The sequence below is a fragment of the Monopterus albus genome, unplaced genomic scaffold (genome assembly GCF_001952655.1).
Source record: "Monopterus albus unplaced genomic scaffold, M_albus_1.0 scaffold66.1, whole genome shotgun sequence".
NCBI lineage: Eukaryota > Metazoa > Chordata > Actinopteri > Synbranchiformes > Synbranchidae > Monopterus > Monopterus albus.
In genome coordinates, this window is record NW_018127946.1 from 352,963 (window position 1) to 368,711 (window position 15,749).

General features: G+C 36.6%; 2 protein-coding genes across 3 annotated transcripts in view; both read left to right on the forward strand.

Moving 5' to 3' along the window:
• lyn (LYN proto-oncogene, Src family tyrosine kinase) overlaps nucleotides 1–12,417 on the forward strand; it is an 18,976-nt gene extending 6,559 nt beyond the window's left edge. The window contains exons 2-13 of one of the 2 annotated variants that reach the window (XM_020604571.1): nucleotides 933–1,005; nucleotides 1,330–1,372; nucleotides 2,639–2,744; nucleotides 2,926–3,024; nucleotides 3,320–3,423; nucleotides 3,565–3,714; nucleotides 4,106–4,258; nucleotides 5,798–5,980; nucleotides 6,320–6,396; nucleotides 7,898–8,051; nucleotides 8,699–8,830; nucleotides 9,926–12,417. In XM_020604571.1, the coding sequence (XP_020460227.1) occupies nucleotides 934–1,005; nucleotides 1,330–1,372; nucleotides 2,639–2,744; nucleotides 2,926–3,024; nucleotides 3,320–3,423; nucleotides 3,565–3,714; nucleotides 4,106–4,258; nucleotides 5,798–5,980; nucleotides 6,320–6,396; nucleotides 7,898–8,051; nucleotides 8,699–8,830; nucleotides 9,926–10,128 (1,476 nt within the window). In that variant the 5' untranslated portion in view covers nucleotide 933 and the 3' untranslated portion in view covers nucleotides 10,129–12,417. Of the gene's footprint in view, nucleotides 1–932; nucleotides 1,066–1,329; nucleotides 1,373–2,638; nucleotides 2,745–2,925; nucleotides 3,025–3,319; nucleotides 3,424–3,564; nucleotides 3,715–4,105; nucleotides 4,259–5,797; nucleotides 5,981–6,319; nucleotides 6,397–7,897; nucleotides 8,052–8,698; nucleotides 8,831–9,925 lie in introns of both variants that reach the window. The other variant, XM_020604570.1, reaches the window with a different exon arrangement.
• A 615-nt stretch (nucleotides 12,418–13,032) lies between these two features.
• Nucleotides 13,033–15,749, forward strand: part of urod (uroporphyrinogen decarboxylase) — a 9,597-nt gene continuing 6,880 nt past the window's right edge. The window contains exons 1-3 of the mRNA XM_020604592.1: nucleotides 13,033–13,225; nucleotides 14,568–14,680; nucleotides 14,893–14,972. Of these exons, the coding sequence (XP_020460248.1) occupies nucleotides 13,203–13,225; nucleotides 14,568–14,680; nucleotides 14,893–14,972 (216 nt within the window). The 5' untranslated portion in view covers nucleotides 13,033–13,202. The remainder of the gene's footprint in view (nucleotides 13,226–14,567; nucleotides 14,681–14,892; nucleotides 14,973–15,749) is intronic.

The following is a 15,749-nucleotide window of genomic DNA, read 5'->3' on the forward strand; positions in this document are numbered from 1 at the left end:
TGTATAGTTCTTCCCACTTTGTCTTTTTTACAGTATGTTTCCATTGCTAGGTAAATAGACTATGTATAGTTTCCTTTGTTGTCTGTATGTAAGTACCACTATTGACAGTACAGTAGAAATGTGAGTACAGTCTGATCTTTTGTTTCGATTCTTCCATATACTGTAACGTGGGGCGATGGTGATTGGTTAGATGAGGTTAGATGGAATCATTCAGAAAATTATCTATTCTTACCATGTAAATTACTGTAACACCTGGTTGATGCACAATGGTTCGCAAGAATCACTTCTTTTTTTTTACCGGAGGGACACTGTAAATTATGACACACACCAGTACGGTAATTTAGTGGTTTCTAGTCATCAAAACCTGAGTTGTTGAGTATAGCTTACAGTAAATAACAAAAACTGAGTATGATGTTCTACTGACAACATGACTAATAATTTTGCCTGTCACGTTCACATTGTTGAGGAAATGACATGAGAGTCTGCTGCCTCTGACACAATGATTGATGAAAAAACACACTTTTGCACGATAGACAAAGCATTTTGAGCAGGTGACGCGCTTTTTCCGGTTATCCACTATGTTGTGCAGTTTGTACGTGTTGTTTTGAGAAATGCACTGCAAACTTCAATTCTGTTGTGAGAAATGAATGAAAGCGATAGAGAAAAACTTTAATAATCTATGTGATTAGATTATTTTCAGCTTTAGAGAAGAACTGCTTCATTATTTGATCACAGCTTGGAAGGCCACACCTGTTGCTTCTTAGTTGCTAAAAAAGTAAAAATCACTGGAGTGGCACTGTTATTATCTATATTCTAAAACTGAGAAGTCACAGGTTTTCGATATTGAATATTTCAGTGTTGTTTGTTTCAGCAGCTGCAAATGGCAACAGTCCAGTTCATGTTTCCTTTTTCTCACTTCCTCCTGCGGTCAGGATGGGCTGTAAGGAGTCCATGCTAAGCAAGGGGCTGAGTGGAGGTGTGGAGGGGAAGATCAACCACCAGCCTGTACGTACCGACCAAACGCATTATGTCAGAGACCCAACCTCCAATACAAACAATAACATAGTAAGTGGTCAGACAGCCGGGCCGAGCAAAATCAGAATTTTGGTAATAGATGATGAGACAATTGTTGTTTAACAGACCTTCCCTTTTTCACAAAATGTTGAGAAAACTGACAGCCTGTGAAAGGTTTGTTATGCAGAAGCAGCTTTGTCATTTAAATTAATGATAGATAGATAGATAGATAGATAGACAGATAATTCCTGAGGTCTCTTTTATCATGTAAACTTTATGTTGTTTCATATGAACACTGTTTGTCTGCCTTTGCAGAATAATTCCCTGTTACCTGGTCAGATGTTCCAAAAGATGGAAGGTATGCTTGGATATTAATTATGACACCTGTTAAAAATAATTGGGTATGCTAGTAGCAAAGAACAGTGTATTAACATTATAGGATTCAACGTTTTCAAGTCTATTTGTGCACAATATACCAGTATACACATTGAAAGAGTTACTGGTTACTTGAACTAATTTCATGCTTCATTCTGGTCATGAAATAATCTCTTCTATCACTCCAATGTAAGACATGGAGGAAAAAAAATCCACAGTCATTGATTTTTGCAAAAAGAGTAAGATGTTTTGGTTAAAAAGTTAAAAAAAGCTAAAGTGAAGCTCACTGTAAGATGAGGTTTCAGCAGTCTGACTTGGCCAAACTACAGTATGTCGTCATAATCCAAAAGTAACTTTAGTACAAAATTCTTTCTTTGTGTCACTGCAACTGAAGAAATTACTCCTTGTACGGTTTGGTATTTAGAGGATGGTAACATTGTTACAACTCAGTCTATTAAAACCTCACATTAACTTTGGGCTGAATTTAAAAAGCAAACAAAAACTCCACAGCTGAGCTTTCTTTGTTAAATTACGCAAAGCCACATTACATGGAATTTAAAATGAAAATACTGCAAAAATGTCATTAATAGCTTCAAAAGCTACATAAAGATATTCAGGTATGTGTGACTTACTTAGAATTAAAGTGATATTTATTACTGACGCAGTTGGTGATTGTATATTAGCTAGATAGTGTTAACTTACTTAAAGCTATAGTATGTAACTGTTGCAAATATTTTTGTTGTAGAAATCTGCTCCAAAACTTGTCTTAATGTGGAGAGAAGCTGTCAAAGCCTCCTGGGACCCAGACTCACTGAACAGCACTGGCAGCAGTGCAGAAATAACAGCTTCTAAAATGTTGACTGGGACTGACCTCTCTAACCAATCAAATTTTCAAGTATTTCTGCTTGATCAGTTTTGTTGCATTTTCATTTACTGGGCAAATATATAAAGAGCTGGTCAGAGTGTGGTGGAGCATAGCAGATTGCAGTAGAGCAGAGTGGAGCAGGGACAGGGAGTGCTGGGCGGAGCAGAGTGGGTTGATTTGGAGGTTCCTTAAGGTACATATTGTAGCTTTAATATTTTGTGAGCCACCTGGCACATAAGTAGAGGACTGTGTCTCCTTCATAGACCCACTCATGCTGCAATATTAAAGTAACTCACCCTTGCTATTGATAATTAAACTGTGGGCCTATTTATTTTGTTGTACAATATTCACCATGTCAATATCTTTTGTTGTTTCAACTCTTAGAGCAAAGGAAGGTTGATAAAATAGTGGTCGGCCTTTACCCGTATGAAGCCACACACCCAGACGACTTAGGATTCAAGAAAGGAGAAAAGATGAGAATCTTAGAGGAGTGAGTGCTTGAAATGAAGGCTGGCCTGATTCAGCTCATTTATGTTTATGTTGCACTAAAAACTGAAAATTAAGAATATAATGTTTTTAGACTATAGAAAATTACTTTTTGTATTTTTAGGCTACCTACAGTAAAAATGCTATGTCAACACTGAGCATCATTGAACTGCTATTTATTGCAGACACGGTGAGTGGTGGAAAGCTAAGTCACTGACAAACAACAAAGAAGGATTCATCCCATCCAATTACGTTGCTGAAGTTAACACCATGGAAACAGAAGAGTGAGTAGCTGCAATCAAATGAATTACTTTTCCATTTTTTAAATAAATGGCTTTTGGTTTATTTTCTGAAACCATCTTAGAGGCATTCTATTTCATACTAACAAAATCACAAATGCACAATTGTACATTGTACAAAAAGTCTTCATCTGTGTGAATCAAACTGAAATCTACTATCCCTCATTAACTTCCCATAGTTTTTCAGGATTTGGTGCACCCAATTTATTATAGGAAAAAAAAAGGTAACTGTGTTAATTCAATATGTCCTTTTAAAATATTCCATATGTTTCCTGTTCAGGTGGTTTTTCAAGGACATTGCGAGGAAGGATGCAGAGAGACAGCTGTTGGCTCCAGCAAACAAACCAGGCTCTTTTCTTATCAGGGAAAGTGAAACATCAAAGGGTATGGAAATCACAACAGCACTGACATACAGGGATACACTTACAGTCTCCTTTTAACATATGGATTTCAGAATGTGTTCCTACTTCATTTAAACCATTCTGAGTCACTGGTCAACCTCTTTTTTTCTGCTTTTTTCCACAGGGAGTTATTCATTGTCCATCAGAGATGTGGACCCCCAGGGGACAGATTCAGTAAAACACTATAAGATCAGGGTGTTAGATAATGGTGGCTACTACATTTCTCCTAAAATTTCCTTCAATGACATCAGCAGCATGATCATACACTACCGCAGTGAGTATGACTGTGGCAGAAATGGCCTGCTAGCACCTTCATTAAAAAACTTGTTTCAGGTCCTTTGCTTAGTCCATGTACAAACAGAAATGTAACAGGTTTTATGAGGAGATAGGTGCTGAAACATTTACTGGTGAACAGTGATGAGGCACAGTGACGTCACTGATGCCACACTTCTGTAAGAACCAGGCTTGCTGCTACTGTTTCCTGTCTTTATGCTAAGCTGGGCTCACTGACTCCTTTGACCAAATCTTAGAATGCTATTGATATTATCATCTAGAAAGACCACTCAAATAAATATGTTGATTACCAAATAATATTAAACAATCAAAGCAGAGATATACAATAGTCTCGGTGTGTGTGTGTGTGTGTGTGTGTGTGCATCTTCCAGAGAAAGCTGATGGCCTGTGTCGTAAACTGGGCCACCCGTGTGTAAAACCCAAAGCTCAGAAGCCATGGGACAAAGACGCCTGGGAGATTTCCAAAGAGTCGATTAAAATGGTGAAAAAACTAGGAGCAGGGCAGTTTGGAGAAGTCTGGATGGGTGAGTACAGATAAGAACACATATTCAACCTTATATTAATCAAGTTAATTCAGAACAGCTTATATCATCAAGAGTAGACACAGGCAGTAGTTGGAAAAAGCTAAGCCTTCGCCCCACAATGCATCTCTCCTACATGTACTCCCTTAATGCATCCATGATGAGAACAGGCGGCACATTTCTGTGATAATTTGATACCAATAATTTTGTACTTCAGTAACATTTTGAATGCAGGACTTTTACTTGTAATTTGTATTTTTACTCTGTGATATTGTTAACTTTTACTTAAGTAAAGAGTTTGAGTACTTCTCCCACTGCTGGCAATATGTTTGGATCCTTTGCATTCATGAAAAAAAACAAATAATGCCAAACCAGGTGCTGCTGGTGTCACTGACAGTACGGCTTGTATGTGGAGGAAGGGAAGTTTTTAGCATCATGATCAAACCTGTCACTTCGATCATATGATGTTCAGTTTGTCCATAAAGCTGTAGTATGCAGGTCCTGAATGACAATGAGAGTGCTGAAGTGTTAAGTTTCAACTTTATTACCTAGGAAAAATACACCATGCTAGTCAAGCATTTCCCACAGAATCCTTTGATTTCATATTCAAAAATGAAAAGTTAAAAAGTTAGTAAACGTGTATGTCCAGAAATGTATTGCTATATCTTGGTATTTCCTGAGCTGTTACTCTGTCTGTTGTGCATTAAATTGTGTGCCAACAGCATTTTAAAAATCCTCTCCAAACTGGGTGAAATGCAGTGGCCATGCTAGCAGTTCTTTTAATAAAACTATAATATATATATACTAAAGCCCCTACACACCTGTGACCTGGTGGAACAAATGTTTTCACTTTGACTTCATCTTTTTAAGACTGTGTAGGCAGGTCTAAATATGTAGGTTAAATAAAGATGCCCTTGCATGGAAAGAATGTACCAAGTTTCATTATGAGAAATGTAGAATCCTGCTTTCTTTTTTTGACCAATTGTTGGAAATAACCCTCAGGATATCTCTGCCTGTACTGTGCTCATTTACGCAATAGTACATTGCTGTACAAAACATATTTTTGCATAACATAATGCAACAATTCAGCTTAATTGTTTTACACAAACATCACTTTATGTACACGTAAACTTGATCGGCTGCTGTGCATCAGTGACTGTGACATTGTCTCAGCTGTCACTGAACCTTAAACAGGTATTATACTGCTCTTCTGTTGTTATGGCAATTTCCATGCAACATGGGATAAAAAAAATTGGTAGCTCTTTAGATATCAGTGCATTCATGCCTCTGAAAACAGTGACTCTATGTGTAACGCTATTTGCTAAGTTTTACACATTCAAGTTAAAACAAAAATTGTTCAGACAGCAGCTGCAACATTAAAAAGAATCCTCTTTCAGAGTTGTAGCTTGTTTCAAACTGCCCAAGTAGTTGTGGTGGCAGAGAAATCACTGAAGCCACGCAACCAAGCCGATGATTCATTTCTTAGTAATGTACTAATGCTCTTTATTCCCCTCTTATCTCCTTCTTTTTCTGCACAAGCAGCTTACTACAACAACACAACCAAAGTAGCAGTGAAGACTCTGAAGCCAGGCACTATGACTGTTGAAGCCTTCATGGAAGAAGCCAACGTCATGAAGACGCTGCAGCATGAGAGGCTGGTGCGACTCTACGCTGTCATCACCAAGACAGAACCCATCTATATCATCACTGAGTTTATGGCAAATGGTAACTGTTTATCACATGCAGCTGATATTTGTGTCTGTCTAATGAATGCAGCAGTGCAATAAGTTTACATTATTATGTATTCATTGTAAGCATCTAGGAATGAGTCAGCAAATGTCAACAGTTACATGTAAACATTATTATATGTGACCATTCACTGATCCTTTCACAGGTTTTCTGTAGGCACTTTGAAAAATCTTCTGAAAAGCTGAACTCAACAGTCAACAGTGTTTTGTACTATAGATTAAAATCACAGCTAACATGGATCCACAGTTAAACATACAGTGCACACATTGGCACAGACATACGCTGAAACTGTGCTCCATTCTTCCTTGTTCTCAGGGAGTCTACTAGACTTCTTAAAGAGCGATGATGGGGCCAAACTGCAATTACGCAAACTCGTCGATTTCTCAGCGCAGGTGATTTTCAAATTCAGCTTTTTCTCACAGCTCGCTCTCCTCAAAGTTGTGAAATAGTAATTTCATCACTGTTTCCATTGGTTAACTGAAAAGCGGAACTGTAACTAAAAGTGAAACTCTGACTTAGGATTGCTAAATTCCACAGAAAAAAATCCAGTGTTGCTCTGTAGCTAAATCACAAACCTAAAGAAGGCTCTTATTAATTCATTATGAATGAATTATTAAATGTTTGCATAACCCTGTATCAGAGCCAAAAATTATTCTGACAGTGATAAGTAATTATTTATTATATTATTATATTTATGTTTTTCGTAGGCAGGCAGATAGACCTACCCCAAAATAAGGTAGAAGGTATAGCGCTGGATATCGATACTGATGTTGTGATTCAGTTCAAATTCAGTTCCATTTGATTTGATTTAGTTTGATTCATTTACTTCAGTCAGTGCATAAAATGCACCTCAGGCTCTTGGCAACTTTCATTTTTTTCTACATTTAGCGAGATCAAAACTTTCGTTTCCTTGGGTTGTTTTTCCTATCATCACTGGAAATCCCTAAAAAAACCATTTCAATATTACATCTTACTCAGCGTCTCAGGAAGATGTAAATTTGAAACATTTAGAATTTCTATTCCTGTTTCTTGTAGTGTTGCTAATCATGAAATAGGACGGAGCAAAGATACAACAGCATTGCCACACACTGAATTACAGTAATTACAATAAATAATGGATATTTATTGAGATTTAAGTGGAGCCGTTCCTTCACAATTTTAATAGTATTTTTTCTATAAATACTTCTAAATTAAATAATTATTTCCAAGAACCATCCTAGCAATTTATTAGGAAATTATAAGGACATTTCCAGCCTGTATAATAAAGCGTTAATGAAACCTCTGCACATAAGATAACTAGTTACTCGATATGGTTTTATGTCTGTAAATACAGGTTAAATGAAAAATGAAGCACAAGTAATAAAACAGTCTTGGTATTAAAATAAAAAAGAAAAACATGAACATGTTGTTATTAAGTAAAAATAAGTAATTGGTCAAAGATTTGTTTAGCTGGGTTTGTCCACGAGCTGTAAATGCCCATTGTTTCCAGTGATTATTTGTTTTATTAATTTGGTCATTAGGATGTCAAAAGTAATGATAATAACTTTTTCTTCTGAGCAACCATAAAAGACCCAATATGTTCTGTTCACAGCGACATGAAAGAGAAAACACTGGGAGCAGTAGATGCTAACGCTGTCTGATTAATCTGTCACATGTTAATTCACAGTAACAGTGGAGTTACAGTATAGGATCATGTACATTAATCATTTTGCTGTGCATATGCTATTATTTAGTCACTCTATTGTCATGATATATGTTATTTCTGCAGCATTATGTGCCACGCATTGTTTTTTTGTTGGCTTTTGCATTCTCGCTCACCTGCTTGAATGACATTGTGATGACGGTCACACAGTGGCAGTTTGTTTACCTTTTATTTCTCTTGTGCTGTTGCAGATAGCAGAGGGCATGGCATACATAGAGAAGAGGAATTATGTCCACAGAGACCTGAGAGCAGCTAACGTCCTGGTGTCAGACAGTCTCCTCTGTAAAATAGCTGATTTTGGACTGGCAAGAGTCATCGAGGATGACGAGTACACTGCCAGAGAGGGTAGTCATTGTGTTTGCATGTGAATGTGTTTCTGTGTTTGGTGATACATGTATGTCTCCGTTTTAGTCGTGAGTAACAGTTTTTTTCCCATCACTAATAACCTGACTATAGCTGGATCACTATGACACATGAAAATAAAAATCCCCTTTTGAGAGCTCAAAGTAGAATTGACTACTTATTTGAAAAGTCCACCTGACTGTCTGACAAGCCAGACATGTTTGGTTATATTTACCTGTTGATGATCATGTGTACACATAGTGTAACATAATGACCAACACCTCTGATGGCTACATGCACAGTCTGTTTTTTGTCATACTTCAGGCATAGGCCACTGATATAGTTTGGTCTACAACATTTTACAGAGAGATACTGTAGGTGAGAGAAAAACATGCTTCTCTGTGTCATAACTGATCACTGATCTGGAATCAGGACAGTAGGTTAAAATAACCAGTAAATGCAAGTGTATAAACCTTATTCCATAGATTACAATATGGATGAGATTTTTGGGAGTGTCTCCTTAACAGAGAGGAATTTGACACATTTTACAAACAGCATCTTTGATATCAATGTATAGCCTGAGAACATTCTTGTGTTCAAGGTGACATGAAGTCTGTGCATCTGTGTGTAACAGTGCGTGTCATCTGCAGGAACTAAATTCCCCATTAAATGGACTGCTCCAGAGGCCATACACTTCGGCTCCTTCACCATCAAATCAGACATGTGGTCCTTCGGAGTTCTGCTTTATGAAATTATCACCTATGGGAAAATCCCTTATCCTGGTAAATATGAGATGGACTAAGTGTCATTAGTTTTATGTGTGTTACTATCAAGAACTGATGTGTGTGATACTGATTGTGAGCGGTGTCATTCCAGTTGATAAAAAAGCAGCATACTGTAATGTTAGTACTGTGGTAGTGGTATTATTGTTGTAATAACAGCAGCATTGGTTCACCTGTACACTCTCATTATTAATAGTAGAAACTATTTTTGTTATAGCAAGTTGTGATTTTATAAAAATATAGAAGTAGTATTAATAGTATTAGTACACACAATTTTAAGTACTTGAACTTGAGTAGTTCAATTTGATGTAACATTAGAAAAATGTTCTACTTTTTACTCTGCTACATTTATTTGAGCACATTTGTCTTGCAGCAAATTTAGATTTTCATAAAAACATAAGAACATCTTATGAAATGTGAAGCACAGCCATAAAACAAACTCTCAACCAGCTGCATTTAAATACTGCTTACATATTAATGTATCAGTAATCTAATGATATAATCAGCATTATGAGCACTTTTTGTTCTGATAATTAATTTTGATAATGGACTTTTACTTAAATAACATAATGAAAGCAGAATTTTTACATTTAACTTTTTCTAACTAAAGCACCTAATTGCATTTTCCACCACTGTAACTATGTATTGAAGAGGAATATTGGCATGTTTTTATTGTTCTATAATTATATCTTAAAATGTTGCCTTTTATAGATATGAAATGAAAAGTTGCTCTGGGCTCATTTATCACATTGTAACATTGTAATATAGAACACTTATTTACCACCCTCTTTTGGTGAATTCTATGTGTAATGCATAAAAACAAGTTCTTTCATGGCACAGAGCTCACTGCCATTTGTGTGGTATTACAGTGCTGTACATGCATCCTTCTATTCCACTAGTGGCACCACTGCTCCTTTCACTACCATCATTTATTTTTCACTTTCTCCTAACAATACCTCAACCTTTGCACTGCTGCTACTAGTATTTACTGTTACAATTTACATATTATCATCCATGTGAGCACTTATAGTCATATAGTGTGCATTGTTCCACATACTCCTACTCACACTGTGCATCTCACTGTATTGTCCTCAGGTATGTCTAAAGTAGAAGTGATTTCATCAGTACAGCAGGGATACAGGATGCCCCAGCCAAACAACTGTCCCCGTGAGCTTTACGATGTCATGGTATGCTGCTGGAACAACAAACCTGAAGACAGGCCCACCTTTGAATACATGCAGAGTGTCCTGGATGACTTCTTCACTGCAACAGAGGGACAGTACCAGCAACAACCATAAAGAGAGACAGAGCCAGACAATCACTTCTAGAAAGACTGTGACAAAGACATTTCACTTTCACTCCAGATTATATTTGGAGCTACTTTAAATATGTGTATACATTTTTTATTTTGGTAATTTTTGTATATATCACCCGGTCTATATACATTTATAAATTGTAATTTCTTTCATATTTGCTGTCAAGAATGTACAGTATGCAAGTTCAGGTATACTGTCTACTGTATTGTGGCCACTCATAATGCAGTCTTTGTTCAAATACAGTATGAAGTTTATTTTCACCTGTAAACATAATCTGAGATACATAACAAATTAATTTCAGTAAAAAGTTATACTAGACAGTATTCAGACAGTGCAGCTCAATTTCCCCATAATCCCATTATACCTAAAAAACATATTGCCATTATAGCTTGACCCTCATAATATGATTGCTTGACCTCGAGAACCTACCCCTAGCATTAAGAATCACATTTATATCATTAATAGCTTGAAAGTTATTTGAGGAAAACAACAGAGTGGAATGATTACTAAACGCCAAGAATGGCTCTATAAATGTCCTGTGTAGACTGAAATAACTACAGTGCTTCATAGACACACACAACTCAAATCATTTGGCTGCACATACTGTAAGGCCACATAGAGTCAGTTGTCCAAAGTGCCTCCTGCTGCACTTACTAGTTCCACTCACCTTCACTCAGCACCATAGCTGTGTGCTTTTGCCACAAGGAGGCTCTGACATACAGTCATCAGCCTTTCCAATACTCATAAGGAATCCATCAGGAAAATTCCTGGGTCTGGGTTATGATCCTAACAGAAACCTTGTCTCCAAAACATTTCAACAAAATCGATTCATTAATTTTTAAGTTATGCTGCGAAAAAACCAACAAATACCCTCAGTGAAGGTAAATAAAAAGAGTTGAGGATTATATACAACAGAATGAAAAATGCTTAGTTGGGTTAATTACTCTCTACACTAAAGTCTCATGTCTAACCATATAAATATTTGGACCTAAAAGACTCCCAGTAAGGTGTTGAGCCACCATGTGCCACCAGAACAGCTTCAGTGCTCCTTGGTATTGACTTGCCAAGTCTCTGAACTCTAGTGGAGGATGAACACCATTCTTCCAGAAGATATTCCCTCATCTGGTGTTTGATGACGGTCACTCCAAAATCTCCCATAGTTGTTCAACTGGGTTGGGATCTGGTGACTATGAAGACCACAGCATATGAGTCGTATATTTTTCATACTCATCAAACCATTCAGTGACCCATCATGTTTTATGGATGGAGGCACTGTCACACTGGGAGACCATTCATTTATTTATTTAGTTTTGTCCTATAATTCGTCTATAGTGTGCAAAGGGACTAAACAAACAGAAGATATCATACAAAGAGGTTACAAATAGGACAGAGTATGGGGGGATCAGTGTCATGACTTTCTGCACAAACTGCCTCATAGAAAATCTGTTCATCTAAATTATGTGCCAATGGAAAAAGTTGTGATATTCCTTAATAACATTTCTATCTGGGTTAAGTGTGGAGGTACTAGGCTAGACCGAATCATGCTCTACAAGGTTATGACTAACCATTTTACATTACATTGCTAATTATCACATAAGCTGTTCTAAAAACGGAACACCTGTCCCCTTATGGTGCAGCAAACTGTGCTGATTCTGCCGATCACCTCTGAGTCCACTTGATATTGAAGTGCTATAGCTCTTGCCTGTTTTGCTCCTTTCTGGGGATACATGTGAAATCTGTTGTCATATTATTTCATCACTTTAAATATTTTCTTTTAAGATCAGATGTGCTCTCTTGATAGAGTAAGTTGCACTGGGTGTGACAGTGGGTGACTCTTGGTTTGCTAAAAGTAAAATTAACTATATTCTACAGTAAGTGTAAACTTATATAAGTATACAGAAGAAGGGTGCCACATTACTGTACTAGTTGAATGAATAAGTTGTGTGTTGGTTTTCACTTAATGATCATTTGAGCTGTATGCTATGTGAAATGACAATGTATACATTTTGTATGGGCTACAGATAAACTTATATACAGTAAATGTTATTCACTGTGTACACATATCACATATAAGAAACTGTCACTTTTACTTTGAGAGACCTATCCCAAGTGATTCTGTTTTCTGTTTTTCATTAATTTTTTTTTCTACTGTAATTGCTTTTATAGTTAACTTGCTTTGAAAATGTATGCAAGCAAGTAGCAGTACCATCAATACTCTGTTACAAGTAAAGGTTATGCATTCAAAATGTTACTTAAATAAAAATACAAAAGTATTAGCATCAAAACATTCTATAAGTACTAAAAGTAAAAGCAGTCATTATGCAGAATGGCACATTTTGCATTCATGTAAATCATATAATTGTATTAGAATTACTGACGCATTATTGTGTATATCACACTTTCCTCTGCAGCTGGTAAAGGTGGAGCTAGTCTTACTAGTTTACAAGTTTATCATTTGAATTATTGCTGGGCAGCTTGTGCATTTTCCAGAGATCAATAAAGATCTTATTATTATACATTTTTAAAAATCTGATTCTGAAAAGTAACTATTAACTGAAGTTATGAAATAAATGTAGTGGAGTAAAAAGTACAATATTTGCCTCTAAATATAGTAAAGTAGAAGTATTAAGTACCACAAAATGAAAATGTTAAACTAAATTAACTTTCTTTGGTAGCAAAAAGCACATGTGAAAGAAAGAATGAGTACATTTATATTTTAGTCATTCAACAATTTAACATGTTTCAGAATTAATTTAAAAATTTTCAATCTATATAACTTGTATTATATAAAACCAAATCATCTGGGCAGAGGCAAGTGGCTCTTACAATGTAAAAGGAAGTGAAGAATATCTTAATAAGTATTTTATTCTGAAACAATACCTCCGTTTTCTGGTTTGATCACGTGGTGTCCCAAGATGGCCGCGCCCTAGAGCGAAGCCAAAACAGTTGTGCAAGCGAATTTAAATGACAGTTGAGGATCTGCAGGTGGTAGATGAAATCTCCAGAGAAACAGCGGAGACACTGAGAAACTCTGTGACCTCTTCAGCCGTGTCGACATGAGTAAAAACGATATAAATCTGTAAGTATATTGGTTGTGACCCCGAACCTACAGTAAGTTATTTAAATAAAGCAAAAGGGAGCATTTTGGCTGCTGTCAGAACAGAGTGACGTTATGAAACTTGCCGGTGTTATGAAAACATTCATCCAGCATGCTGTTCACCGTTTTTAACCCCGTATTCTCAACGAAATAAGTTGTATTTCCCGGTCATCGGAACTATAGATTAACTCTGATCAGCGCAGCTCATTGTGGCGCACTTTGATGTAGAAGACCAGGTGTCTGCGTTTGTTTCCTGTTGTATTGAACCATCTATTCAACAGTGGGTTATTGAGGTTATAAAGCAAATTTAGATTTAAAAATTGTACATAACAGCAGGTTAGACGAATACCAGAGGAAGTGTGGTTTCACACGAATGTTTAATCCCTATAGGTAGGAATGCACAGTTAATAATTTGCCTTTGGTAGAATGCTGAATTGATCTTGAATGGACCTCACTGATTTATTCCTGTCTTAGTCCCTCCTTATTTTTTATTTATTTATTTGATATTTTTACTCTTTGTTTAGTTTCAGTTGGCTGAACCTCCAATGTGCCTTTCAGTGAAAAACATATACCATAACAGTTGTTACTGTTCTACTGGATGAATGCCAGAGTAAATATTGGATCACAATCTCTCCTGAATTATGCCAGATGAAAACCTATACTGTAATTATGATGGTGGATTTCTTATGCATAGCCTATATATTTCTTTCGAGGGTCTTATCAGCAGTGCTTAATGTGTAAAAGTTGTCCAAAGTTGCCTTTCATTCAACAGTTTCTCCGCTGCTGGAAGGTGATAAGAGAACAGAAGAGTGTACTCTCTCATAATCTTTCTGTCACTGACAGCTCTTCAGCTGGATGCCCAGTATGACTGTCAGGGCTGGGAGGGGCACATCTGTATTTTAGATAACAGAACAGTGCTGCAGTAGCCCTGGATCTGGTGGACTGTCAGAGGCTGCAGGCTGACTTCTGAACTCTATTAGGGCCAAAACTAAGACCAGTTTGAAATTTGGACTGTATCTGCATCATTCATTTAGAGTTAAATGGCTTCTCTGCACAAATATAAAAAGCCATTATATGCAATTGTAAACACAGATGAATTAGCTGTATTATTTAAAACTCTGTCCTCTGCCACTGAATTCTACAGCACTTCTGTCATGTGTTGCTTATGCTCATATAAGCTACATTTTGGTTCACCATCTGATTTTTTTTTTTTTTTTTTTTTGAATGATTTTTTTTTTTCAGCATAATTTGAACCCACAGCTGCACTTCGCAGCTTATTGAGTATGAGATTGATAAAACCTTTACTTTTCTTTTCTCCATCCAGCCCCAAGGACTTTCCTAAGCTCCAGAACGACACATTTCTGCGAGCAGCACGAGGAGAAGAAACGGAGCATGTCCCAGTGTGGTGTATGAGACAGGCTGGACGATACCTACCAGGTACTGTGATCAGTACCTCTTTGGTTTCATGAATTACTGTTCTTTCCCTTACCAAAATTCAAAGAATATGCTTGCACCATCATTTTGTTTTTCTTTTGACTTCAGAAACATTTCTTTAAACAGTACAATTTTAGGACAAATTCAATAGCTGAATAACTAATCAGACACACTGTCCCCACAGTCAGCATTGTTTTGGTAAATCTCACTTGCAGAGTTTCGTGAGTCCAGAGCAGGAAAGGACTTCTTTGAGACATGCCGGTCACCAGAGGCCTGCTGTGAGCTGACTCTGCAGGTACACCTGTAGATTTTTTTGTTTTTGTTACTTGATATCTGACTGTAGCTGGTGATGAATAGACACTTTTAATACCCTGATATAACTTCTAGTAGTGTGCTGGGGTAATGCAGTGATGAATTCATAACACTGATGACATCAACACAAGACAAGTCTCCCTCAGTGGGAAATAAACAGACTTCTAGATTATGTTTACTTGTAACAGCTGATGGGTTATTTTGACTTTAACCTCTAGAGTCCTGAGCTTTGGTTTCATATGCATTTTAATTTTTTCCTATCTATTTGGGATTATTGGGACATGATAAGTATAAAATCCAAGTATGGTCTTTGAACAGGAAGTCATTTTTGAGAAAAATGATGTCCTCATATGGGGACATTGGGTTTATTTTAATGCGTAATACAATAAAATTACTGGTGTTTGAGACAGAACAAAACTATGCCAGAACATGGCTGTGCACACAATATTTGCAACACATTACAGAATAAACATAGCTGTGCAAAAACAAAATTTGCTAACAATATTTGCAACACATCACAGTACAAAACTATTCCAGAAAATGGCTGTGCACATATTTGCATCACATTAGAGAATAAATCTATGCCAGAACATAGCTGTGCAAAAACAAAATTTGCTAACAATATTTGCAACACATCACAGTACAAATCTATGCCAGAACATGACTGTGCACACAGTAATTGCAACACATTGCAGACTGATGACTACATGACTACATATTCCAAAAGTATGTTTTGTCTCAATTCATTTTGTGCAGAGAA